At 54.6% G+C, this 25,233-nt stretch overlaps 1 protein-coding gene across 12 annotated transcripts in view; it reads right to left on the reverse strand.

The window, feature by feature from the left end:
• Nucleotides 1–25,233, reverse strand: part of EFCAB8 (EF-hand calcium binding domain 8) — a 62,944-nt gene that overhangs the window by 22,547 nt on the left and 15,164 nt on the right. For 6 of the 12 annotated variants that reach the window (XM_073880554.1, XM_025875847.2, XM_025875845.2 and 3 more), the window contains 16 exons: nucleotides 24,156–24,274; nucleotides 22,703–22,806; nucleotides 20,227–20,362; nucleotides 17,171–17,276; nucleotides 16,869–16,953; nucleotides 16,213–16,337; nucleotides 13,702–13,775; nucleotides 11,238–11,368; nucleotides 7,119–7,186; nucleotides 6,654–6,805; nucleotides 5,142–5,279; nucleotides 4,562–4,675; nucleotides 3,889–4,116; nucleotides 3,119–3,189; nucleotides 2,137–2,341; nucleotides 1,069–1,281 (listed from right to left, as the gene is read on the reverse strand). In XM_073880554.1, the coding sequence (XP_073736655.1) occupies nucleotides 1,069–1,281; nucleotides 2,137–2,341; nucleotides 3,119–3,189; nucleotides 3,889–4,116; nucleotides 4,562–4,675; nucleotides 5,142–5,279; nucleotides 6,654–6,805; nucleotides 7,119–7,186; nucleotides 11,238–11,368; nucleotides 13,702–13,775; nucleotides 16,213–16,337; nucleotides 16,869–16,953; nucleotides 17,171–17,276; nucleotides 20,227–20,362; nucleotides 22,703–22,806; nucleotides 24,156–24,274 (2,069 nt within the window). Of the gene's footprint in view, nucleotides 1–1,068; nucleotides 1,282–2,136; nucleotides 2,342–3,118; nucleotides 3,190–3,888; nucleotides 4,117–4,561; nucleotides 4,676–5,141; nucleotides 5,280–6,653; nucleotides 6,806–7,118; nucleotides 7,187–11,237; nucleotides 11,369–13,701; nucleotides 13,776–16,212; nucleotides 16,338–16,868; nucleotides 16,954–17,170; nucleotides 17,277–20,226; nucleotides 20,363–22,562; nucleotides 22,807–24,155; nucleotides 24,275–25,233 lie in introns of those variants that run through there. The other 6 variants (XM_025875844.2, XM_025875851.2, XM_025875849.2 and 3 more) reach the window with 6 other exon arrangements.

Raw genomic sequence — 25,233 nt, forward strand, 5'->3', positions numbered from 1 at the left:
CTCCCAGATCATCATGGGAGGATCTCCCTACCCTGTGGGGGAACAGAGACCAGAGGCAGATGCTGAAAGTACGACCCGCCCAGCCCGCCTCCGTTGATCCACTGCCCTGTGAAAGGGACAGTCGGGTGTTGAAGGGATCCTGTAAAGGCATTCCAGCGCTGGGGAGTCTCCATGTTAAACCAGCAGCTTCTGCTCTCAGGACAGAGACTTGAGTTTGCCTTTGTGGAAACCACCCCGCCTTTGTCCTGGAAAAAACCCCTGGCCAAAGGTGAGGATTAGGGCGTGTATAGTCATTGCTCTAGAAGATGTGAATGCAGTGGTGCAGCCTGATCCTCCACAGGTGGTCCAAGTGTCCTGTAATAAGACCCAGTGCGAACGTCTTACAGCAGAACCCGTCCGAGCAGCCCACGTGGGATCCAGTCTGCACTGCCTATGCCCGACAAGTGTTGTGTATTTGCGGAAGGTGGGGTTTCTCTTTCAAGCCTCAGTTCCCAGGAACCGGAATCAGGCTCAATTGCTGAAGCAGTTTGCTGGGCTCCCCCAGCCCTGCACAAGATATTTTCTTCACTGCTGCGAGTCAGAGGCCAAACCACCACCCACCCCAGCTCCATCTCCCTCCTCCCCTCAAAATGAGACCGTCAGTCAAGGCTGGGTTAATCTTGGGGCAGAGATGAGGGCTCAGAGGAGCAGGGAAGTAGTTTGCCTCTGTTTGGGCCTCAGACCACCGGACCCTCAGAGAGGCTGGGTGGGGGAGGTAGGCAGGCCCCGGCTGGCTCATCTCTTCCAGATTACACTCGCTGGAGGACTGACAAAGTAGCCCAGGAGCCAGCCTGTGATTCTAGGTTCTCTGGGTTGTCTTCCCTCCAGGTCTGCCCTCCCGGCAGCTTGTAGACTCTGGGAAGGGAGCATGCCCAGACTGGAGGCAGCAGAGTGGACTAGATCAGGTGAATCTAACCAGGGAGGTGAACCGATGGACGTAAAGGTACTCTGGAAAGAGTGCCTCCATATAAGAACACAAACACACGACAGGCCCCTGGGTAGCTTCCAGGGCTCGGCTCCCGCTCCCACCTGTGGGGGCGCAGGCCTCTCTGGCTGCTTGTCTCTGGGGTGCTTCATCACCGGGGGGGCCGACATCAGGTTCCGTTGCAGGTTGGCGTTGGCCACAGTCCTGGCTCTGGGGCCCGGGGGCTGCCCTGGTGGTCTGTGAGCCCACTCCTGGTGCTCCATGCAGGACTTGCCCGACCATAGGCTCTTGGCCAGGAAGTTGTCCACTTCTTGGACCTGTGCCAGGGAGACACCCGTCCCGGTGACACTGCAGTGTCCCAGAGGGACATGCAGGGCCTCCTCGGCCCAATGCCAATACCCAAAGGGGCCTCCAGGTGCCCCAGGCCTTACTCCCCAGAAACTGCATACCCTTAGAAGCATCAAACCAGAACTCATAACCCTGTCCCGGGGCCAACCAGAAATGCCCTGAGTGCCCACAGGCAGCACACCGCTCCTGTGAGGGACTCAGTCTCCCCATCAGTGAAATGGACAGTGGTTTCCAAATATTTGTGAGGTTGTCTGTAATCTTAAGGGAAGCTCTGAAGTGTAAAACAGGTAAAAAGCTGAACTGCTCCAAGAGAAGCCACTGCAGTAGCCTCTGAGCATCTCTCCCCAACATGTTTGGAAAATTACTGGATGAGGTGACCCCAAAGGCCCCTTCCAGCTTCATCTGCAAAGACAGCATGATTCTGAGACGGTGTGGGTTTCCTAAGTCCCTCGCATGAGCCCGGTGAGCCCGGAGCGGGAACACAGCCATGAGGAGTAAGATAGGAGCCGCCTTCGAGGAAAGAGTCATCTACTAGACAGAACAGGACCAGCACCATGGGCTCTCCGCTATCACACCACCTGGGTCTGGACTGATCACTTCTGGGCTGTGCAACCTCAGGCAAGATGCTTAACCTCCCTGTGCCTCAGTTTCCTTGTCTGGCAAATGAGGATAATTCTAGAAACTAGCACCCACCTACCTAGCTCCCAACCTCCTCCAAAAGAAGTCGTCACATCCCCTCTCCTTCCTAACCACCCCCACCCGGCCCTCCAGCTGAGTCTGACCCACAGCAGAGAGAGAGTGGGGGGTGCTCCTGTTAACCATACCTTCTTGGGCAGCAAAGGCAAGGGGCTCACAGAGGCGTTGAAATTGAGGATGGGCTTGAACAGGTTGACGTTCCAGAAGAGGATGTCCCCATTGTAGGAAGAGGTCCCGAGGAACTGGTTCTGGTACTTGGCCATGCTCAGAACGTCCTCCTTGTGGAAGGTGTGCCAGTGGTAGCACATGAGCACCGGCTTGGCCTTGTGGAGCCTACGCACAGGGCCAGAGGTGGGAGGGCGGGCGGCTCGGCCTTACTGCTCACCAGGGGCGGGAAACACCAAGGCCTTTAGATTCTGGGAGGCAACTTGGAAGAGGGCACTCAGGTTGGAGCTCTGCCCCACCAACCTCATTTACAGAGCACCGACTGTGTGCCCACCACAAAGGCCCTATCCTCGGGGCTTTATATAAACTAATCTGATGAATCCACCCCCTCCGGACAGCTGAGTAAGGATTAAAGAAGGGAAGCCATGGCCCTCAAAAGGTCCTCTGGAAAAGAAGAGGCCTTGCACATTCTGTTCCCTCTGTCTGGAATGTTCCTCCTACCCCAGCCCTTTGCGGCTTTGCTGAGAAGACCCTACTCCACCCACACCATCCTCAGATGAGCCTTTCCTGACCGCCCCTGAGACGAAATCAGATTTCCATCCCCTCCCCGTAGAAACCTGTGCTTCCTTCCCCCACAGCACTCAACAGACTTTATCATTATAAATGAAGTTATTTGATTAGCCTCTGCCTCCCCCTCAGAGGATGGAGACCCCATCATTCTTGTTTACAACCATCTCTAGCATGTAGCACAAAATCTAGAACATGTTAGCCTCAAGGAGTGGTGAATGAACGGACGGATAAGCAGATGAAGCACTGGACATTACCCGCCATGAATTTCTTGCTTGGTCTTCCAACGACTAGTGAAGCTAGGAAAGGGGGAACCCATCTGAAGTAAGGAGGGCAGTCAGCTGCCCTTAGCTACTCACACACACCCTTGCTACTCACATGAAACAAGTGATTCTCTTACTCCACCCGGTCACGTAGAACGCTTTGTTCATATGGACAATCCCACTAATCTATGGAAGATGACAGAAAACAGAGCCCTGAGGCACCTCAGAGAAAATGGCCCCGGGTCAAAGCTCTCCATGATGATGAGTTCCCTAGAGGCGGTACCACCATATATTTTTCAGAATGCTCTCACATCACATTATCCCGTTTGATAGACTCGGAGCAGGGAGAGAGTGTAGGTATCCATGTCCGCTCAATAGGGGGATCCCTGGGAGGGTCAAATAACTGAGTGATAGGGTCTGGACAGTACTCAGATCCCTGGCTACTCAGCCAAGGGCTCCTTCTGAACTGGTTAAAGGACTTTCATAAGAGTTAGTCATGGGCTCAGGTCCCAAAGTGGCTGGCTTTGCTCTCTATGCCATACCCCCAGACTGTCTCTAGGACCCTGGCAGACATTGCCGGAACAGGAGTGAGCATGGGGCTCTCCTGGCCCCACTGCTAGAAATGCTGTCCGAAACTCTCAGACCCGGGCTAAGGTGTGCTCATGAATCGAAAGAACAAGGGTAGCTATAGCACTTGCAGAATGCTTGATAAGGACAGGCACTGTGACCTAGCTTCATTTTACAGGCGAGAACACAAAGGCTCAGGCAGGCATGAAGGCAGGCAGTCTATGTGCCCAGCCTGAAAGGGGGGCCCCAGGCTCGGGGGCACTGTGCTCTGCATCTCCCCGCGGTGCCCCCCGGCCCCAGCTGACAGAGCAGACCGACCTCCAGGTGGTCCGTGTTGGGGAAGACCAGTAGGCATTCACCAATGGCGTAGTTCCACATCTTTACAGTGCCGTCCCGCAAACCAGTGAGCAGGCAGCGCTCCGATTCATCCAGGCACATGGAGGTCAGCTCCATCTGCTGGTCGCCGGCCACAGAGAACTCCATCGTCCGCCTGCCCGTCGCCACCTCCCACACACTCACCAAGCTGCTCAGGCAGCCGCTCACCACCTGCGGGGGAGCAGACGGCTGGGGCTCCTAGAGAGGAGAGTGGCCCCACTCCCAAGGGTGGCCCCCACCTGTCACGGCTGGGGCTGGCCCAGCGCCCCCCTCCCCGTGATGCCCTGCCAAAATGGGCATCTAGGCCCTTCCTGCTGCCCGGTAAGGCCCTCATGAAGACAGGCCTTCCTTTGCTCAGAGGAGTGAGGCGATCCCCCAACCAAGTGGTGGGGCTCCCACCCCACCTCAGGCCACCGGCCCCCCTGTAGGGCTGCTTCTCATCCACGTGCCGCTGCCCCCACGCCACCCTCAAAGCTATGAATCCTCCCCCCGCACCCCGCCGCTGTGCTGACTGCTCCTTGGATGCAGCTCTGGACCCCTTAGGGGGTCTGGGTCCCACCCGAGGTCCCCTGGCCCTCCTGACAGCCTGAGGCATGACCGGCTCCAGCCCACTCACCTGCTTAAAAATCTTGCTGTAGAGGACGGCGCACACGGGTGAGCTGTAGGTCGTGGTCTTCTCCCCTGTTTTTCCTGGCTCCTCGGTCTCCAAGTACCCTTTGAGGATCCCAATCTATAGGTGAGGAGTGAGGCCGGCAGCTGGGCAGTCAGAAGGGCTCTGCCCCCAGTGACTGGCCCCAGGGAGAAACTTCCAATAAACTGCAACATCAAACGTCCTGACTGCACACAAACCTGAGCCCAGTGAGGCCTCTTGGCTCCTCAGCCTGCCTGCTGATACCTCTCACGCCTTCTCCTTGGGAGTCCAGTGTCCCTCATAACTCCTGGGAAGCTTAAAACATCAGTCTAGTGTCCCCTCCTCCAGGGAGCCTTCCCTGACCACACTAGGCTAGGGATCCATTCTCTGTGCTCCCAGAAGCACCTGGCATACATCTCCATCCCACCACGGAGCATTTTCTACTGTCATTCTCTGTTCTCCTCCTCCCTCCTCGGTTCCTTGAGGGATGGGGCAGTGTCTAATGAATGCCTTCTCGGCTCCTGCCCGGGAGCGGGGGGCTCACTCCCTTCCACACAGCACTTACCGAATAGGTGCTACAGATGAGACTGTCTTCACTCTTGTGGAAGTAGATGCTGGTGATGGGGCAGTTCCCCAGGGCGAAAAGCTTCCCACAGAAGGACTGGAGGCATATGTAGTCCTGCATGTCCCACACGCGGATATTCTGGGGGGTGAGAAATGGGCAGAGAGGCTGAGGGTGGACTCGCGGGGAGGCAGTGGGTGCCTGAGGCCTTGGGGTTTGAGGTGGGCCCACACAGTGCAAGTACTTCCAACACACACCTACTGCGCAGATGCCAACCGTACCACAGAGATGCTGTTCTTATGCTCAGATGAGGAAACCGAGGCTCCCCCGCCCCCCCCACCCTGCTGGAGTGGCTGCCACTCAACAGCTGAGGATGAAGACCAAGCAAGACAGCACAAGCCCCTGCAGACCATCGCAGGCTCCCCCTCCAGCCTACCTCAACTAAAGCCAGGCACCGCACACAGTGCCTACCGACAGGGTTGCCAAAAAGCCCACCTGTCCCCACAGCAGCCCCCTCGAGTTCATCCCAAGTTGAGGAACCCACAGAAGTCCCTCCAGGATGTCCGTTGCTTGGAGACATCAGCAGTAAGCAGGAAAGGGCATGACTCCAATCCATAACCAGCCTCTGCCCATCGCCACTGTGAGGATTTGGGCTAGCTCGTCCCGGTCCCCCGCCCCTCCAGCCTCAGATCCTTCAGCAGACGCCAAGACACCCAATTCTTGGGGCTACTGGGAGAAGTCCAGATAACAGAAAGTGTGGGTTGTGCTGGGGAGGGTGGCCTGGGTGACCCAAGGGTCCTGCCAACTCTCAATCTACTGATTCCCAGAAGACACAAATGTGTGCCCTGAAGGAGGACCCCTGGAGCCATTGGCTGCATCCCCACATTGGCCAGAACAGCCAAGCAGCCCCGCAGCTGGGGCGGTACCCTGAACCAATCGGTGCAGAGGCGCAAAGTGACAGGCCCAGAACTAGAGAGTCCCGGGCGCTGGAGAAGGTCTGGTCAGGCCCCGAGAGCCAGGGCAGCCGAGAAGGGGTCACTAGGAGAGCTGGGGGGGGGGGGCAGGGAGTGGCTCACACGTATCGCACACCTACTGCGTGCCAACCGCAACACTGCCACTTTCCCGCCAGTCCTGCTGTAAACCTCTCAACCACCCATCCTGTGGATGAGGGGACTGAGGCTTAGAAATCGGAAGGGCCTTGCCCAGGACCACAGAGCAAGAAACCAGGCTGGGCGACATGGGAACCCAGCTCTGGCAGACTGCTCAGAGTAGGGTGCAGGACTCCACTGGGGGCTGTCAGAGAACCCCAGCCCCCTCATGGTGACTCCACCTGGGGCAGCCAGGCCGGGTGTGGAACCATGGGCAGGGAGGTCACACCATCCCCCTGGGCCTCAGGCTACCGCCAACTGTGGCCCCTGGCCTGGCCGAGCTACGTGGTTTTCCCCGGGGCCATCGTCTCTGCCGGGGAACAGGAACCCGTGCGAGTGGAAGAGCTGTGCTCCATGAGGACAGCACCTTGTCCTTGGAGACGCTGAGGAGGATGCTGCTATTCTTACTGTTCACCAGGATGTGCGTCACAGAAGTCTGATGCCCCTTCATCATCCACACGGGCTTTTTTGAGAAGAAGGGGTTCCACAGGCGGATGAGGGGGTCATAGCCACCGGTCACTGGGGTCAAAAGAACGGGTGTCAACCATGGAGGGCCTATGCTGGGATCTTCTCCTGGGACCAGGCCCTGGACCCCAGGCAGGCGTGGCAGATGGGGGGTTGTGCTTATCATCTGCCCCTTTGCCCCTCCTCCTCCACAGCCTCCCCCATCATGCCAAGCAGAGCCTGTGTCACCACACCGCCCCAGGTGCCCACGGGCTGCGACCAGAGTGGCGGGAGAGGAGCCCGGACAGAGCCTCCCCCCACGTCCCCAGCAGCCTTCCCTCCGGTTCCACCAGGCCTGGGGTTTCTGGGGGACATGAAGATGACTTACCCACTAAGTTCTTGTCTGGGCAGTAATCAAAGCAAAGAATCCCTTTTCTTAAGTTCAGCACTGAAAACCTAGAACAGCAAAGGGCGAAGGCTGCGGGCTTGGAGCGACGGCCGCAGGGAAGCCAGGGGGCAGCCATTACCTCTCACCCAAGGACAGGAGCAAGCGCAGCAACCCAGGGTTCACCCCGCAGCCAAGTCGGGGCGGAGCACCACAGGCAGGGCGGTTGCGCAGCCCAAAGCCAGCAGCTCGTGGAGGAGGCGCCCCCCTCCCACCTGTAGGTGAAGGCACCCCCAAAGCAGGAGCAACTCCTTACAGCCGTAATACATTTAACTTAACTTGATCCTCACTTCAACCATACTGAGACAGGCATCCCCTGACCCATGACACAAATTTTTAAAAATGAGGGGATTCTAAAGGCCAGGAGAAGGGGAGCTCCTGGGTCCTGGTGCCCCTGCCTGTTCTGTGCTGGTTCCCGTGCTGGGTGCTGTCTCATGCATCATCTGGAGCCTTCATATAACCCTAGAGAGTGTCATTAGCCCTGTGCCACAATAAGGACATGGAAAGCAGAAATTAAGGAGTTTGCCCAAGGCCACAAGGCTGGCAAGATGGGGGTGTCAGGATTCAGACCCAGGGTGGGCATGGCAGGAAGAGGCAGGAGGCTCAGCTGCCAGTGCTCCAGGAGAGGAACAGGTGCAGCCGGGTGGATGGGGCTCAGGAGGGCCAGGGTGGCCCAGGCAGGGGTCTCGGGAGTGTCCAGCCTGAGAGTACCGGAAGCTCTGTGCCTTGGCACATGCTATTCCCCCTTAATCCATACATCCTGCTCTTCCTACTCAAACTCTGCCTTTGAAACTCAACTCAGAGGCCCCCATTGCAGGGTACCCCAGCCCTCTAATGCAGCATGCCCTCCACAGAACTGCCCCTGAACTGGCTCCTTTATCACTCCCTGGGGGCCTAACCCAGTTGCCTAGAGGTCATCCTGAAGGCTCCCTCACCAGCGTTCCCATTATCCAGCTGGGCCCCGAACCCTCGTTGCCACGTCCCACCAGAGCCCTGGCCTTTGCTCAGTTTAGACCCCCTTCATCTCTGCGTCAGCCTCCCAGCAGGTCTCTTAACCTCCAGTCTTGCTCCCACTCCAAATCCACTCTCCCTTCCACCGCCGGAAGGATTCCTCGAAAAACTGAAACTTTCAAGAAGAACATATCAAATACGTGTATCTCATTTATTGTCAAACCAGATACATCTCCCTCCATGCATATATGCACAGAGAAATCTTCTGGAAGAATGGTCACCAAAATGTCACTAGAAATTATTTCAGGCTGATTCACTCACTCATGCAACCAAGATTTACTGGCATCTACACCCTTCCGGGATTACCAGGGGCATAGAGAAGATGCCCCTGCCTTCACGGAGTTTTCCTTCCAGAGGGAAACAGCAGGAGCAAGTAAGTGAACAGAGAGACAAAGAAGATGGACCTGTGCACATTGGGACAGGTCCTGCAGGGAAATAAACAGGTGGCTTTGACAGGGTAGCTGCAGGAGACCAGTCTGCAGATGGTTGCTGTGTAGAGAAGGGACCAGAAGGTCAGAGGGGATGAAGGGAAGAAGGCCATGGCAAGCAGTTCAGGTGGCTTTGACTCAGTGGTGGGGGCAGAAGTGAGAGAAGAGGGTAAAGCAGGGGAGACGCTGTGGATCAGTCCACACACCCAGCACAGGCTCCCTCCAACTCCACCCTGGCTCCTTGGCTCAGATTCACTGCTGGCTGCAAGCATCTGAAGAACTCAGCGCGTGCTGGCTGCCAGGGAGCCAAGCTCTCAGGCCCACAGTGCCTCGGAGGCTGAGGCTGACTCTAAAGGCAAAGTTTGGGGGTGACAATGCCAGACCCCTCCTGTGGAGGCCATGCCCTGAGAGGTCCTTGCCAGGAACTAAAGACCAGCAAACAGTCAATGGTGCCACCTGCCGGCTGGCAGGTGTACTGCATGCAGACAACCCGAAGGGTCTGCGTGCTCTCATGGGTATAAATACATTCTCCAACCTGCCCCCAGAGTGTATCTCAAATCCTTCCATCTCATCTCCACCGGCTGATTCCAGGCCATCATCATAGGCAGCCTGAATTATTACAATGGTATCATCACTGGAGTCCCCATCTCCACACCTGCCCACTCCACTTGCAACAGAGAAGCCAGAAGGATGCTCCTACACATCAAACCATACCATTCCTGTGCTCAAAACCTAAGAATTTGTTTATATCTCTTACCAAATAATCGTAAAAAGATATGTTAGAGACAACTGGGGGGAGATTAACTTGGACTAGGTACTAGTAATATTAAAGTATCATAGTATTTTCTCTACTTCTGTGTGTTTAAAATTTTTGTAACAAAAATGTTTAAAAAATAAAAACAAAGAAGAAACAAGGGCATACTGGGTGGAAAGGAGCAATTCAAAGGCCCTGGGGCAGGAGCATACCTGAACCACAAGGGGGCCACAGGGGGCTGGAGGAGGAAGGTAGATGAGGTGAGATTAGGAAGGCAGCAGGGACAGACCACAGAGACCCTCACGGCCAGGATGAGGTGATCCTGTGATGTCCACCTGCCACTGAGACCCAATAAATAAATAAAACAAGAAGCTGAATAAAACACGTATCACAGACATGAGATAATACTACCACCAAAGCAGAGAATTGAGCCTCTGCTGCAAATCAGCTCCAAGCAAAATCCCACCACACTGCCTCACTCAAGGCCTGGAAGCCAGGACTGAAGCTTCCCCACGGCATTAGGCCTTCTCCGGGGCCCCTTCTGCAACCAGCAGCTAGTTCCAGGGGCTTGGGTGGGGATGTGCGCAGAGGACTCTGGCTGGCAAGATACTGGAGGTACAGTGAGGCCTGGGACACGTCCCCTGCTCAAAGGTCTCAGGTTTCCAATCTGTAAAATGAGGAGTGGGACCAAATTAGCCCTACCATCCCAGGACAGGAACAGACAGAGAGAGATGGGGCCTAAGTGGCCCTCAGTCTTCCCGCTGTGCCTCACCCAGCTGCTCCCCCAAGAAGACAGGGGGGTGGTGCCGTTCATGGTTCAACCTGCCCAGGAGCAAAATGTCACAGACCTGAAGTGTCCAGGAGGTAAAGACCTGCCGCAAGAAGGAAATAGGAGAGGCAAAAGGAAAAAAAAAAAAATCCCTCAGGAGAAAATACCTACTGTGAAATGCACGGTGAAAGATACACATGAGGGGCACCTGCGTGGCTCAGTTGGTTAAGGGTCAGACTCTCGATTTCAGCTCAGGTTGTGATCTCGGGGTTGTGAGATCGAGCCCCACATCGGTGTGGAGCCTGCTTAAGATTCTCCCTCTCCCTCTGCCCCTCCCCACCTTCTCTCTCTAAAAAATTAAATAAATAAAAATTAAAAAATAATTTTTAAAAAGGTACACATGAAAATGATAGAAGTGAGACATTTGAGAACGGGGTGAGACAGTGGGGATTGGGTAAGGGAAGGATTAAGGCTTTATTTATTATGTTTTACTTTTTTACAGGGTCAACCTACGTATATAGACTTACTAATGTGACTAATCACTGATTAGGAAGGAAGGGAGGGAGGGAGGGAGGGAGGCAGGCAGAAAAAAATCCACTCTGGGGTAGTGGAACCTGGAATAAAGGAAAGAGATCAGAACCATCTCCAAAGAGTAAGTGCTACCAATTATTGACCATATAGCACAAAGAGCAGTCAGCTCTGGCACAAGGGAAAGAAGTACTGCTGTCACCCCCTTCTACAGATGAGGACACTGAGCAAGGGGCACAGAGGTAAAGCAACTCGCATTCATTCCTCCATTCAGAAAATATTTTTCTGTCTGCTTACCCTATGTGCCAGCTTCTGTGCTGAGTTTTGCGTATAAATTGGTGGATAAAAGAGGCTTGTTATATTTTTGTTGCTGGTAGCAAAGATTAAAACCACACTCCATAAAAGTTCTCGGAACCCAGTGAGATCCACAGGATGCCACTGTCCTGGGGGCGGGCCCACTCTCAGTGGGGATGGCCACAGATGGCTGAGGTGAGGCCAGACCCTCCGGGGCACCATCCCATCACCCCCCGGCCAGCCCCCCCACCTCCAGCCTGGGGAGAGGCGCTCCTTACTTGGGGCTCTCTGGGGCTTTGGACGGCAACATGGTCAGCACCAGAGAGGACTTCTCAATGGCCGAACAGGAGGCCACCGTGTTCAGCTGGGGGATGAACTTGACCTGTTGGCACCAGTTGGGATGGAGAGCCTGGGAAGAGAGTGGCAGTGGTAGGGGCTGGAGCTCAGCACGCCTAGTGCCGTCTAGTGATTGCAGTTCTGACACGGCCACACGGTCCCCCGGTCCTGGGCCATCACTTGTCAGTGAGACAGGGGAAAAGCACCCAAGTCTGCTATCACGGGAACTCTTGCTTGTAAGCTAGAGAACAGGCGAAGTCAGCCCATGTGACAGCACCATCTGCCACCCCATCCCGCACAGGAGAAAGGATAGATGGGAGTCAGCCAGGCCCGCAGTCGCTCTTATCCACAGGGATCCCCGTCAGAGAGGAGAGAGGGGCTTCCCCGCCCCACCGCTGCCCTCTGTGTTTCAGGACATGATTTGGAGTGTGTGCGAATGTTATCTGGTGCAACTTGAACAACAAAAGGCTGAGACCCAGCAGTCAAGGGGGTGGCCTGACGGCACGGGCCCTGAATTCTCTAGCTCTGGCTCTGCAGTTTGGCCCTGTGCTTGGCCTCACAATCCGGGGATTCTCCTCTTCAGGACAAGAATGGAGGGGGTTGTCAGGCACTGAGCTACGTTTTCAATGCGCTGCCTCACTGAGTCTCTCTCACGATGAAGGCACCGAATTCAGGGCACCGAACAGAACATGGGACACTTAGCAACTGGGGTGGAAAATGAAGCCCAAGATGAGATTCCGACAGAAGATGGAGAAAAAGGTATTTGTGAGTGACTCCCCTTGAATGAGTCCCAGGGAGACCCTAAGTGCCTGTCCTTAGGAGCTGCCAATCCCATGAGGGTGACAGGACGAGAAAGCAGTGGGTGGACAATACAAATTTGGGAGGAGGTAAGCTGTGTTAGTGTGATTTACAGTAAGAAATGTATATTTGGTCTTCATGCCCATTTCTGGCACAGAGCTCCTAAAACCCCTGGAATATCCTAAGTGATAAGACAAAGGTGTCTTAATATTCGTAATGAACCCCTTTCAACCACACCTGAGTTTACATTAATGAGGTGACTTTTGAAAAGCCCCTAAGGATGGGGACTGGTTGCCAGGGGAACCAACTATGAGCTCGGAGGGTTGGAACTTTCAGTCCCACTGCCCTAATCCCTGGGGAGAGGAGAGGAGCTGCAGGTTGAATTGACTGCCAATGGCCAATGATTTAATCAATCATACCTATGTAATGAAACTCCATAAAAACCCACAAGGACAGTGTTCAGAGAGCCTCTGGGCTGGTGAACATGTGGAGGTGTGGGGCGAGCCTTGCACCCAGAGAGGGCAGGGACACTCTATCCACCCCCCCTTTCCCCATACCTTGCCCTGCATCTCTTCCCTCTGGCTGTTCCTGAGTTGTAGCCTTTTTTAATAAACTGGTGATCTAGTAAGTAAAATGATTCTCTGAGTTCTGTGAGCCACTCTAGCAAATTAATCGAACCCAAAGAGAGGGTCATGGGAATCTCTGGTGGGTCAGAAGCACAGAGGACAACCTGAACTTGTGACTGACCTCCAAGGGGGCGGGGGGCGGGAGGAAGCAGTCTTGTGGGACTGAGCCTCAACCTGTAGGATCTGATGCTATCTCCAGGTAGATAGTGTCAGAACTGAGTTGAACTGTAGGTCACCCAGCTGAGGTCCAAGAATTGCACAGCAGTGTGGGAAAAACACATTGTCACTGGTGTCAGAATCCTATAAGCACTGCAGCAGGAAGAGACACAGGCAGGGGCAGGCGGCGGGGCTGGTCCAGGCTGGCTGGTGAGGGCCCCAAAGGAAGCAGAGAAAGGGGCACACAGGAACCTAGGGAAGGGAACAGAGTGTGACAAGTCCCTGTGGTGGGAAAAGGCTTGGGGTGTTCAGAGAACAGCAAGGTGGCCTGCGTCTCTGCATGGGGTAAATGAGAAGAAGCAAAGTAGCAGGCAAAATGGAGAACAGGCCAGGAGCCAGGTCACCTCATGTACTGATGGTCATGGTAAGATTCTGTCCGAACACAATGAGAAGCTCCCAGGGGCGGGGGGGGGGGGTAGGGCTCTGAGCAAAGAAGTGACATGGCTGTTTCTAGCTCCTAATTCCCCTGGCTGCTGACTGGGGCAAAGCACTGCATGGAGAAAAGAAGTGCAGAAACAGCTAGAAGCTGCTGCAGCCGTCCAAGTGTCTGCCAGGACCAGGCTTGAGCAATGGAGGTGGTGAGAGAGACGAGCCATGCAGAGGAGCCACAGGATCCAACAGCGGCCCCCCAGACTGCTCCCAGTGACCAAGCCCTGAGGCCTGAGACTGAACCCAGCGGGAAAACCCACTTTCTGTACTGATTTTTGAGTGGTGAGTGTGTACAGATAATTACCATCGTAACAGGCCAAGGAAAGATACAACCTACCTTCAGCTGGTAACTCCTATACAAAGGGGACTTTTCATTTAGGAGCTTCCGTGCAGAAACTTTGGTCCAGTGATCTGATAGGAGAGAAAAACCGAGGTCCACATCACCAGCTCCCGGCCTTTGCCAGATCAGCAAAACCCCAGAGGACACCTTGAGTTGGTTTGCGACTCCTGTATGTCTCAAAAGGCTTTTCCATCCAAATGCTCGTTCAAGCTTTACCACGTTCTGGTGGATTCGGAGGGGTGAACTCAACACCCAAAACACAGACCCAGGCAGATAAACACTGCTGCCTGGAGCCCCTGTGCCTGTGCATGCTGAGCTGGCCCTACATCCCGGGCTCCTCCCTCTCCCCTGCATACTGCAATCTACACAAGGTGATTCTCATTCAGGGAGCTCCAGCTCTGCCGGACTGGAGAACCAACTGAGACTATAGGCTCTACTCTTTCTGGAAAGGATCATTTGGAAGTTTACCAACATGCCTCAAACGACATGCCCCACCTTGTCCAGCAAACATGCCTGGAGCAACTGCCCTAAGCACAGCCTGGCCCTTGCGGTGTTTATAGAGTCTCCTGGCCTCCGAAACCTCCCAGGGCCAGCGGCCGGGCCGGGGAGCCTCCAGGGAAAGGCCCCTGTGCACAAGGAAAGGTTTGACACAGGCAGATGGAGCCAGTGGTGATGGAACAAGCCTGGGTCTGCCTGCAGAGCAGGGTTTAAGGAGGTGGGTCAGAAGGATGGGAACAATCTGGGCTCAAGTCTGAGAGAAACTCCCAGGTAAAATGCAGAAAAGAGAGGGGGACCTAGGGGCTTATGCCAAGCATTTCACTGCTGCAAAGCCACCGGTCTCATCTGGCAAGGGAAGTGCCAAGGGGTGGAGTGTTGCTGAAGTGGGGTGGGCCCTTCAAGGGTGCAGGAGGGAGAAAGCTGAGCCAGGGCTGCAGTGCAGTCTTGTTTGCCTGTCTGCCTCTCCCATGAGGCTGAGAGGGCCCCGGGAGGTCAGGGGAGGTAGTCACCTGGCCCTTACTGTGTGCCTCACACTGCATGCTCTCCTTCTACCTTACAGAAAAGCCGTGAATTGAGTCTGCTCATCCCTGTTTAATAAGGGAACTGAGGTACAGAGAGGTTAAGCAATTGGAACCAGGTCACACAGAGCTGGTCCGTCCACCTCCTCCCAAGTCAACACACAGGTGGGCCCACCTTCGTGTGTGACCCAGCCTTCAGGCCACATGTGGCATGGAAGGCCTCCTTCCTACACTCCAGCTTCATCTGCACCTGCTCCGATCTCCTGTCCAACATGCAGCTCAAAGACCACCACAACCTCCCATACCAGTTCCCAGTGTGGCACAGCATGACCTCAGCCAGACAGCCGCCTCGGTTGGGGCAGCGCGAGGGAAGGCACCAGGGGCAGCCGCTGATGAGGCAGGAATGGAGCTGGTGCCCGCCCACTGCTGTATCCGAGGCAGGAGCCATTTTCCATCTGGCCAGTTGGGGGAGTGTTGCCCTGTCAAGCTCAGCAGGAGAGGTTATCACCAGGGCCTGGGAGCCCTTGGAGAGTGTCCTGCTCAGAAACTCTGACTGGAAGCCCAAGGGGCTGCTCTGGTGTCCTGGGTGGAAGGGGAGTCAGTGTCCCTGGGGGCTGGGGCCCCTGGTGGCCCGGGGCCTCCTCTAGATGGGTATGAAGCAACCTAGAGGCCTGACACTGTGCACCAAAGGCTCGATCCTGCACAGGGTCCAGCTCAGCCGAGCCCCCAACAGCCCCAGGCCCCAGAGCTGGGATCCAGTGCCATTGGCAGAGCCGCCCCAAACAGTACCCTGCAGCAGGCAGTCAGTCTGGGGTACAGCCCAGCAAGGGGTTAAGTTTCAGACTTTGGGGCGGACCGCCTGCTTCAGGCCACTTACCCTGTGGGGCCCATGCAAGTGCTGCACCCCCGAAAGCACCCTTCTGCCTCTCTTAATGGACTGTAGCAGCAGCGGCTCCCTCCTGGCAGTGGGTGGGGGACTGGAGGAGGCTATGTGCCCAGGGCACGCAGCACACAAGTGCTCAAGAGATGTCATGGTGCTTATGCATGCTCACATCCTTGTTGAGCCAGGCTCTCCCGCAGGCCTTTCTGCCCCACCCCCAGCCCCACAAACAGAGGCCACTCCCAGCCAAGGAGAGCAGACCCTCCTCCCGACCATGGAGAAAGGTAGTGCTGTCATCCCAAGACCCAGAGCAGGTGAGCGGCTTCCCCAGGGTCACACAGCTGGCCCAGGCTCGTTCTTGCAGGGATGAGCAGGGTCCTGCAGCCCCTCCCCTCAGCCTCCCCTGTGCAACCTCTTGCCTTCACAGAGATTGTCTCCTCAGCCCCTCTGGCTCCTGCTGTCCTCTCATCACCCCGTCCCACAGGCCACTCTGAGCTGAGCATACGGCCTCACTGCCCCTCAGGGGCTCCTGAGCTGGAAGGCGGGAGAGGGAAGAGCTCCCCAGGGCAGGGCCATCTCCCCCCTCCCCCAATTCCCCAGCATCTTAGCTACCCCATTTGGAGGTCCTGGGAAGGATTCGGGGGTTGAACAACCCGTGGGTCACATTGTCAGAGGTGAAGACGATGACGTTGCCTTTGGTGTCCCCGTAGCAGAACACACCTCTGTGATAGTCAGACCTGAGGGGAGGTGGGGACAGAAAAGGCTGGGTTGCACACACCAGCTGCAACCCTCCACCCTCCCAGTGTCCAACGACGTTCCTCCACCTGGGAGCGAGAGCAGTTCCAGCCTTGCCCTCAACAGCTGACAAACATGGGCCCAGCCGCCCAGATCCAGATCATCGGTGAACCAGGTCCAAAAGAAATCACTGTTTTCTTTTAAAACCCAAACAAATGAGTCCTGGTCCTCCAGATGCTCATTATCAGCTCACCCCTACTGATGGACCATGACACTCCCAGAGTCCTCGGCCTTGGCGGGACAAGCCTCTGCCAGGATTCGGTGGCTGACTTGCTCAGGGCATGGGAGGAAGAGGGACTGATGACTGAGTGACACCCCCCCACCCCCGTCAGGAGGGGCAGCTTGCTGAAGAGAACACAGACACACAGAGTGGGAATCTTTCCAGGGCTGTTTCCAGAGAGGCTTTCTGGGAGTCCCAACCCTGCTGAGTGATGTGGCCACCAAGGCTGTGTGCCAATCTCCCTGAGACTCACCAGTAGTCCATGGCCAGGACACAGCTGTCCAGATCAATGAAGGTGAAGGCCCGGGCACAGTTACGGTTGCTAATGTCAAAGAACTCTGGGGAAGACAGAGATGGGGAGACATGCATGGAACCCAAGCCCACGTCCCAGGCCTTGGGGGTCTGGTGACAACACGCAGCATCTGCTTACCAGCTGCAGCACCCCCAGAGGACTCTAACCCATGCCCACAGCTGGCTTGGTGACAGGTCTCTCCAAGTGTAAATGCATGCCCTCCAATGGCCGAGAGCAGGCCTGGGGAGCTGTCAGGGACTCACCTATCTTCTGGTCAGTAGATGCAACTGCAATCAGGTTCATGTTATAGAGACACACCATGTCGATGACCCACATCTGCAGGTTATAGACCTGCTGGATCTGGTTAAGCTGGCCAGAGGAAGAGCAGAGATCTGGGCTGGGGAGGTTTGCCCAGCAGAGCACACCAGGAGCACGGGATCCCATGAGCCCTCTCCTGCCACCCAAGGCCCTGGAGCCAGCCATAGACCTGGTACGGAGCCCAGTGTTCCCACCAACTACTGATAGGGCCTTTGAAGTTCCCTGACCTCTCTGAGTCTCAGTTTCCACATCTGTAAAATGGGCTTAAGGAACACCCCTCCTCACAACCCCTTTTTAGAGCCATTTGACATGCTCATTAAAGTTTTAAGTACTTTTTTAAAGATTTTATTTACTTATTTGAGAGAGAGAGAGCACAAGTAGGAGAGGGGCTTGCAGAGGGAGAAGCAGACTCCCCACTGGGCGTGGAACCCACCTGACACAGGGGCCTGATCCCAGGACCCTGAGATCATGACCTGAGCTCAAGTCAAGACAGTTAACCGACTGAGCCACCCAGGAGGCCCACTCATCAGTTTTAAATGTGCATGGTTTGTAATTCTGGGATCTACTTCCAAGCCACATCTATGGATGTGTTCCCACCTGCTCACAGAGAAGTGCGTGCGAGGGCAGGCCCTGCTATATTGCTGTGATAGCAACAGGCCACAGGCTGCCTGCAGAGGAACGCAGATATAAACCCAAACCGCAGCACCACTCGGACTTTACAAACGAGGGAGGTGTGCACCTGCCACAGAGAAGAGTCACCAGGATCTATTATGCAATGAGAAGGCAAGGTAGAAAGCAGCACTATCACGTGCTACCATGTGAATATTTAAAAAGAAAGGGGTGGGGGGATGTGCGTACAGTCTAACCACGGAAGAGCACCCCAAAACTGGTCATAGAAGTTACCTCCCGGGAGAGAATTAGGGTCTGGGAGAGGGAGACTGACTTCCCACGAACTGCCCTTCTGCCTGTCTCTTTCCCCCCCGCCAGTTTAATTGAGATATAATAGACACAGAACACTGTATTCATTTTTGCTTGTTTTGTCTGAATCTTGTTTACCATCTGCGGGTGTCACCTGGTTCAAGCAGCTTCTGAACAAGAAATCGTCCTGCCAGGGTGTGAGGTGCCTTTCTGCGTTCCCCTGCCAGCCTCACGTAACACCCCTGCAGACGGAATTTGAGTGGGCACTCCAGGCTCCAGGTGGGGGATGCCACACAAAAGGCATGTCAGCAGGAATGGACTTTGGTGTCCAGGGAAAGAGGAGGCTCGGGGAATGGGAGGATGGGAGAGGAGTTCAGGGTGACCAGCTAAGAAACTTGTATTTTACTCCCCGAATAAGGCCACAGACTGGGAACTGAAGGAAGCAGGGAGGAGTGCCACATGAAACAGAAGGGAAGGGGGCTTTCAGGCAGCTCTTCTAGGTGGCGATGCGGAAGGGCCAGCAAAGACTGGGGCAGGGAGGGGACCATTGCATCAGAACTCAGACACACCAAGAGCACAGAGGCTGGTGCTGGCAGCTGGGCAGTGAGGACAATGGGCCAGGCCCCTTGGCCACCTACACACAGTAGCGGGGACTGTAACGCCCATCACCTCCATGTTCCTCCCAGAAGCCCAGGGCCACCCTAGGGAGTTTCAGTGACTCGTCCAAGGCTGCACAGCTGTGAAGTGAAGCCCAGGCCTCTCCCCGCAGACTCCAGTATTTTCCATCTGCATGACCACGGCATGCAGTGGGTGTTCATGGACAGTGCTTGGTGGATCACTCTTGCCAATATCTACTTGCCCAAGCAGCCCCTCAAGGAGGAATGTTGGGCCTTCCGGTGAGCCTCCCTCTGTCCTCCTCAACCCTCCCAGACTTGGCCTCTGAGGGGTGCTGAGGTGATCAAGTAGCAGCCATAACCAACATTATTTAGCTCAGGCTATAAAGTGCCCTCTTCCCACCAAAATAAACACACAGAGAAAAAGAGGGTGGAGGGTGCCAGAAACCCTAGCCTCAGGAACTCGGGTGTGAGTCCCCCTTGGTCCTGGGCTACCAAGTACACCCGAGAGAGTCACTGGACCTCCACAGACCTGTCTCCCTAGGCAACCGAGAGGGGATGAGCCAGAACGCTCTGGCCCCACGGGACTCCCCCTGATGCATCTATGAAACACTGCTGTTTCACAGGCTTCTGAAACCCTTCCTGCTGCTGGTAGCCTTCTCAGGAAGCCTTCCTTCTCTGGGGAGCTGTGCCTTCCTCATGTGCTGGGCGATTCTGGCCTGGCCTGGTGACACTAAGTGCACAGCCAGTCTTCCTGAGTGTTTTCCCACTTACTGCACTTGGCCAGGAGCCAACAGCACAAAGACAATGATGATGTCAGCTTATATTTGTCCGGCACTCACTGGAGGCCTTGTCCTACTCTGAGTACCCTATGGGTATTATTATGTCATTAAATCCTCCCAGAAGCCTGAGGGGGTTACAGTGACCCCATGTGACAGATGAGGAAACTGAGACCTATATACTGTCCAAGGTCACAGAGCCGGAAGGTGGTAGTGTCAGGTTCTAAGGTGGGCTCCAGAGCCCACTCTCACAACCACTGTGATTTCCTGCCCGGTCCAGGTGAAGGATTTGAATCAGCAGCACCTGGTGATGGAGTGGTTGTGACAGGGAAAGGAGAGGGGGCTGATCTCTAACACAGGAACCTTGGTGGGTGATGATACCACTTACTGAAATGGGGCCCAGAAGTAAGCCTGGTGGCCAGGGAGGGCTACAGTGACATTCTGTTTGGAAAAACTGGGTGTAAAAACTGTTGGACATCCAAACACCCAGATGTCATCCTGCTTACAGAAGAGGAACATGAGGGTCCCAGTCCCACAGTGAAGCCAGAACCTGGCCCTGGGAGCAGTGACCACAGTGACCATGAACCCAAGACTGAGCTTACTCTGGGTCCGGGTCACCTTCACTATCGAGGTACAAAGGCAAAGCCTCCCCGACCACCCCATGTGTCTCCACGGGTGGGCCTCCCTCACCCTAAAGGAGTTAAGCAGCGAGAAGGCCTCAGACCAGATCTGCAAGATCCCATCCTTGGTGACAGTCAGGAGATGTCCCGTCTTCTTGAACCGCTGGGTTAAAAACTGCACCTTCACAATCTCACAGCCATGGTTCCTGTGGAAGGTGATGGAGGAGAGAGAAGGACTCAAACAAAAACAGAATGAAGAGCACAGAGGAGGAAGGAGAGAGCAAGCAAGGGGAGCTCCCTTCGCAGGTGCGCACGCTCGCGCGACGTGTGACTCTGCCAGGCGGGTTTCTACCATTATCAGCGGTGGCCGAAAGAAAGAGAGACCCAAGAAGGCCGCTGGTATGAGACAGGGCTCCACAAGCAGTAGCTTCTCCTATCACACAGCCAATCAGCTTCCTCAGGATGGGACAGGGTCAGAGGAAGCAGAGAACAGAGGTCTTTTGCAAAACTTCTTTTATGAGAAAAATGGTCTACAGGAGGCGAGTGGAGGGGGCCTTGCCACTGAAACCTTCATAATAAGAGATTCTGGAAACTCGGGGTAGAGAAAGGGAGTATAACCCAAGCACGCGATAAAAGTAGACAAGGGACAGTGTATCCAACAGAACCCCGTGTACCTGACTCCTCATCTCCAAGGCCAGGTCCTGAGCCCAGCAAAGGGCTCCCACGGCAGGCCTGGCCTTGCAGGACTTCCCAGCAGGCTACAGTGATGCCTTCTTTCCTGCCCCAAGCTGGCTAAGCTGGCGGGCTGGCTGCTAACGGGAGCACCATTTTGACTTCTAGACATGGCACAGCACACACTCTCCCACCTGACGTTCCCACACCTCCAGGCCCTGGCGGAGCAGGGGATGTTAACTCACCTCACAGGGACCCAGGGATAAGCATTTGCCTAGAGTTATGTCCTGGCTACAGGCAGAGCTCAAATTAGAACCTCGGCAGCTCCATCCCTACTCCAGTTGGAGTCCTCTGCAAATCTCACTGTGGACACCATGTGACCTGTGGCTGAGGGCTAACCCACAAGCCTGTGAAATTCCACGTCCGAAACAGTCTCAGTAGGAGAGAGGGTGATGGTGTGTCTGGACACGGCTCCTCTCTCTCCCCCGCCCCCCACGGCCTGCAGCGCTGCCCGGTCTGCCCTCAAGCATCATTCCCAGGGCCACCTGTCGCTTCAGGGCCACGGGACCCTGAGGGGTCGACACAACAGGTGAGAAGCCATGAGAAGTGAGTGGAGCCCTCAGGAGGTGTTACGCCACAGGGCCAGCACCTCCGCCTGCCAGACTGTGGAGGCATCCCAGAGGGGGCATTCAGTGATCTTGACCCAGACTCAGGAATGGGGAGCCAAATTTTAAGATGACCCGTTCATGAAGGTAGTTAAATAGTACTTGGCTATTTTCTCTGCCAAGCTGGAAATGCTCTCTGGGTTTGAAGGTTGAGCAAATAAATAGGGCAAAATAGCAACAGGCTTCTTAACGTTTTTGTTCTGGCCCTTTAAGCACCCTTGGGAATCTAAACGTCCCAAGGAAATAGAAAGACGCATGAAGGCTTGGCCACATCAGGTCATCATGTATGGTTATAAAATCCTTCATCGTTCGTATTTATTGACTATTCCTCAACTGAATCTTGACCAAAATTGTTTTAGTTGCCCTTTCCTGGTTTTCATTACACCATCTCTCAATCTCCAGGTGTTCTGGGGCAGAGACTACTTCTGGTTCACCGTCTTTCCCATAGCCTGCTCTGGGGGTGGTCCCGAGAACAGATCCAGCCACAGCACCTCCTAACCAGGCCACAAATGCCGGTCACCAAGTGTTGGACCAGAGGACCTGGCTCCCTGGCCCCAGCTGCCTGCACTGGGCAGGAGGTGCGCAAACCCCCAGGTGGTCTCCGGGAAAGGAACTCTGGGAAGAGGCCTGGGCCATTGGCCAGATCCACTGGAGGGTTCCTTGTTCTTAGGGAGTTCAGAGGTGCGGGAGCAGACAGGGCCATGGCACAGAAAGATGAGGTGAAGGTCCAGATGGCACGGTGCGGAGCCACGAGGGGGAGCAAACAGGCAGGGTCAGGAGGAGGTCAAGGCAGGGACAGAGCCACATGCTCCAGGAGTGATCAGTGGCCCGTTCCCGAGGCCTGGTGTGGCCTCCAGGAGCAGCTACCCGTGATGGCTTTTACTCCCCGCCATGTGAGCCATCTGTGCCCTGTGGATAAAAGCCCCAGGCCCACTCAGCACTAGCGGCGGGAGGAAGCAGGAGAAACGGTGATGCTGCAGGGAGGGTCCAAAACAGCAACCCCACCATTCTCATTTGACCTCCCCGAACCTCTGTTTCCTTGTCTGTAAAGTGGGAACACGTCACCCACCTTAATGCTCAGGCTCGCCTACAGGGTCGAGGGGCTGAAAGGAGCCTTGATGGCCCCACAAAGAGTGGCTGGCAGACTTAGGGAGCAGCGCTTGCTCCTTGTTCCCACACACCCCTTCAGTCCAGGGAGAGGCTGCTTACAGGGGGACGATCCTCATGGGAAGGTGGAAGCGCAGGCGGTACTGGCTTGTTTTCATCCTCTCCCTTCTCTGGAACTCCCGCATCATGTAATCCACATACTTCTGCTGCCTCGGGAAGAAACACGAGGCAGGACAGCGTTGGCCGAGCTATCAGAGCACTGGGCTTTGGGGGCCAATGCCTGGCTTCCGGTGCCTCCCCCATGCTTCCCAGCCCCTTCCAAGGGGCTCTCTGGCTCTCTGGCTGCTGCTTCCTGGAGCTGGCCAAGGGGAGGAGCCCAGCCCCTGAGCTGTTCTGGGATCTGGGATCCCAAGGACATATAGCAGCACCTCCCTCCTTCATGCGTTTCCGTGATGCTAAATACATCTGCACATCATCGCCACATCCGGCATCTTGTTTGAATCTCTTTGTTCACCCTCACTTTATGGGTAATAAGACTGAGGCCCATAAAATTAGAGATGAGTTGTCCCAGCTCATATAACAAGTTAACAGCAGGGGAAGACCCAGAAGCCAGGCCAGAGGGCAACTCTAGAATCTACTGATGCCTCATAAAGGCCAAAACAGGCCACCTTATGAACCATTTCTTTATAAAGAAAGAGGGAGTTATTAAATCATTGTGTAGATAGCAGAGAATTCTGGAAACATGTTTATTGTAGAATATTAAGAGAAATGAAAGAAAAAACAAAATAGTATGTATGCCTAAGCCGAGGAGAGGAATGTCAGAGTAGTTAACACCCGGGCTCCTGGGGCAAACTTCCCAGGTCTGAAGACTAGCTCAGCTGCTAACTAGCTCTGTCACTCTGGGCAAGTTTCTTAACTTCTTCATGCCTCAGTTTCCCAATCTGTCAAATTAAGGTAAATAACAAGACCTACCCTGTAGGATTCCTGTGAAATTTAGGTAAAATAATACATAAAGTGCTTAGCACAACGCCGGTATAAAGGCTAGTAATCATGTGGGCATTGCTACGTCAATACATCAGACTATTTTGTTGTACTTTTCTGTATCTTTCTGTATTCCATATTCTTGAATGGTACGTCTGCTCATCACAGAACATATAGAATCAGGGAAAAAATCTGCTCTAAAACCCTGGCGTTTTTGGATGGAAAAGCCACAGGCCTGCCTGTTGGCTAAGTGGCCAGAAAGGGCCATGAGATGGTTGTGGCACCTGCTGGGACTGAATGGGGGGCTGGTGGGCGGTATCCTTACTGCCAGGTCACTGACATTTGTCATACACTCTCCTAACTCCCAGGAGAAGAATGAGCTGCAGTAAGCCCTGCTCACAGAAGTCTCAGGAGGGTTCCCTCTACCCAACAAGCACCCCAGAATCCACAGGTGGCTTTCTGATGCCTTAACCACTTCCCCATCTTCAGCCTTCCACGTGCTCTATGGATCCACCACGCCTGGACCCTTCAGTGTCCCTCCAGCTACCTGAGGCAGCAGGGGCACCCTCCTCACCCAGGTGACGGAGCCAGTACAGTCTGTGTCCACCTTCAGAAACAGCGCCTCCAGCATCTCATCTGACATATTGCTCAGAATCTTCTTCATGGCCTTAATGAAAGCATTCATGTCCAGGGCTTCAAAAGAGAAGAAAGAACATCATCCACGTCATAGCAAGTCACTGGGCCCCATCAGCAGCCACGGTGTTCTTGGGTGTCTGGGCGCTGAGGGAGGGCACCCAGAGAATCATGTTTGCTGGTTTGTCCCTTGAATCTCATCTATCTGTTCAATCAGCCCACAAATACTGGCTGCACACCTTCCACGCCGGAGCCCTGTGTTGGCCCCACAGCACTGCTGGGTGAGGGGCTACTGAAAAAGATATCATTTCTGAACAAATAAGACAGGACCAGGCATTGAGACAAAGAAAACTGATGAAAACTCAGAAAAAAAAAAAAAAGAGAGAGAAAGAGAGAAAACAGAAAGAAAGAAAAGAAAAGAAAGAAAAAAAGAAAGAAAAGAAAGAAAGGAAAAAAGAAAGGGAAAGAAAGAAAACTAATAATGGCAACAAAGAGACATAAATTAATTCAAATATACAAAGAGAGAGGTCTTTTAAAGGCAGTTAAGGGGGGCACCCGGGTGGCTCAGTTGGTTAAGGGACTGCCTTCGGCTCAGGTCATGATCCTGGAGTCCTGGAATCGAGTCCCGCATCGGGGTCCCTGCTCAGCGGGGAGTCTGCTTCTCCCTCTGACCCTCTTCCCTCTCGTGCTCTCTATCTCTCATTCTCTCTTTCTCAAATAAATAAAATCTTTAAAAAAAAATAAAAAATAAAATAAAGGCAGTTAAGGGGCACCTGGGTGGCTCAGTCAGTTAAGTGTCTGCCCTCAGCTCGGGTCATGATCCCAGGGTCCTGGGATCAAGTCCCGCATCAGGCTTCCTGCTCAGCAGGAAGGGAGCCTGCTTCTCCCTCACCCTCGGCCCCTCCCTCTGCCCACTTGGGCTCGCTCTCTCGCTCTCACTCTCTCAAATAAATAAAATTTTTAAAAAAATTTTAAAAATAAAGGCAATTAAAAGGTTAACTTTGGCTGGAGGGAAAGTT

Source organism: Callorhinus ursinus, unplaced genomic scaffold (genome assembly GCF_003265705.2).
Source record: "Callorhinus ursinus isolate GAN/ISIS: 27379988/994484 unplaced genomic scaffold, GSC_fseal_2.0 scaffold38, whole genome shotgun sequence".
NCBI lineage: Eukaryota > Metazoa > Chordata > Mammalia > Carnivora > Otariidae > Callorhinus > Callorhinus ursinus.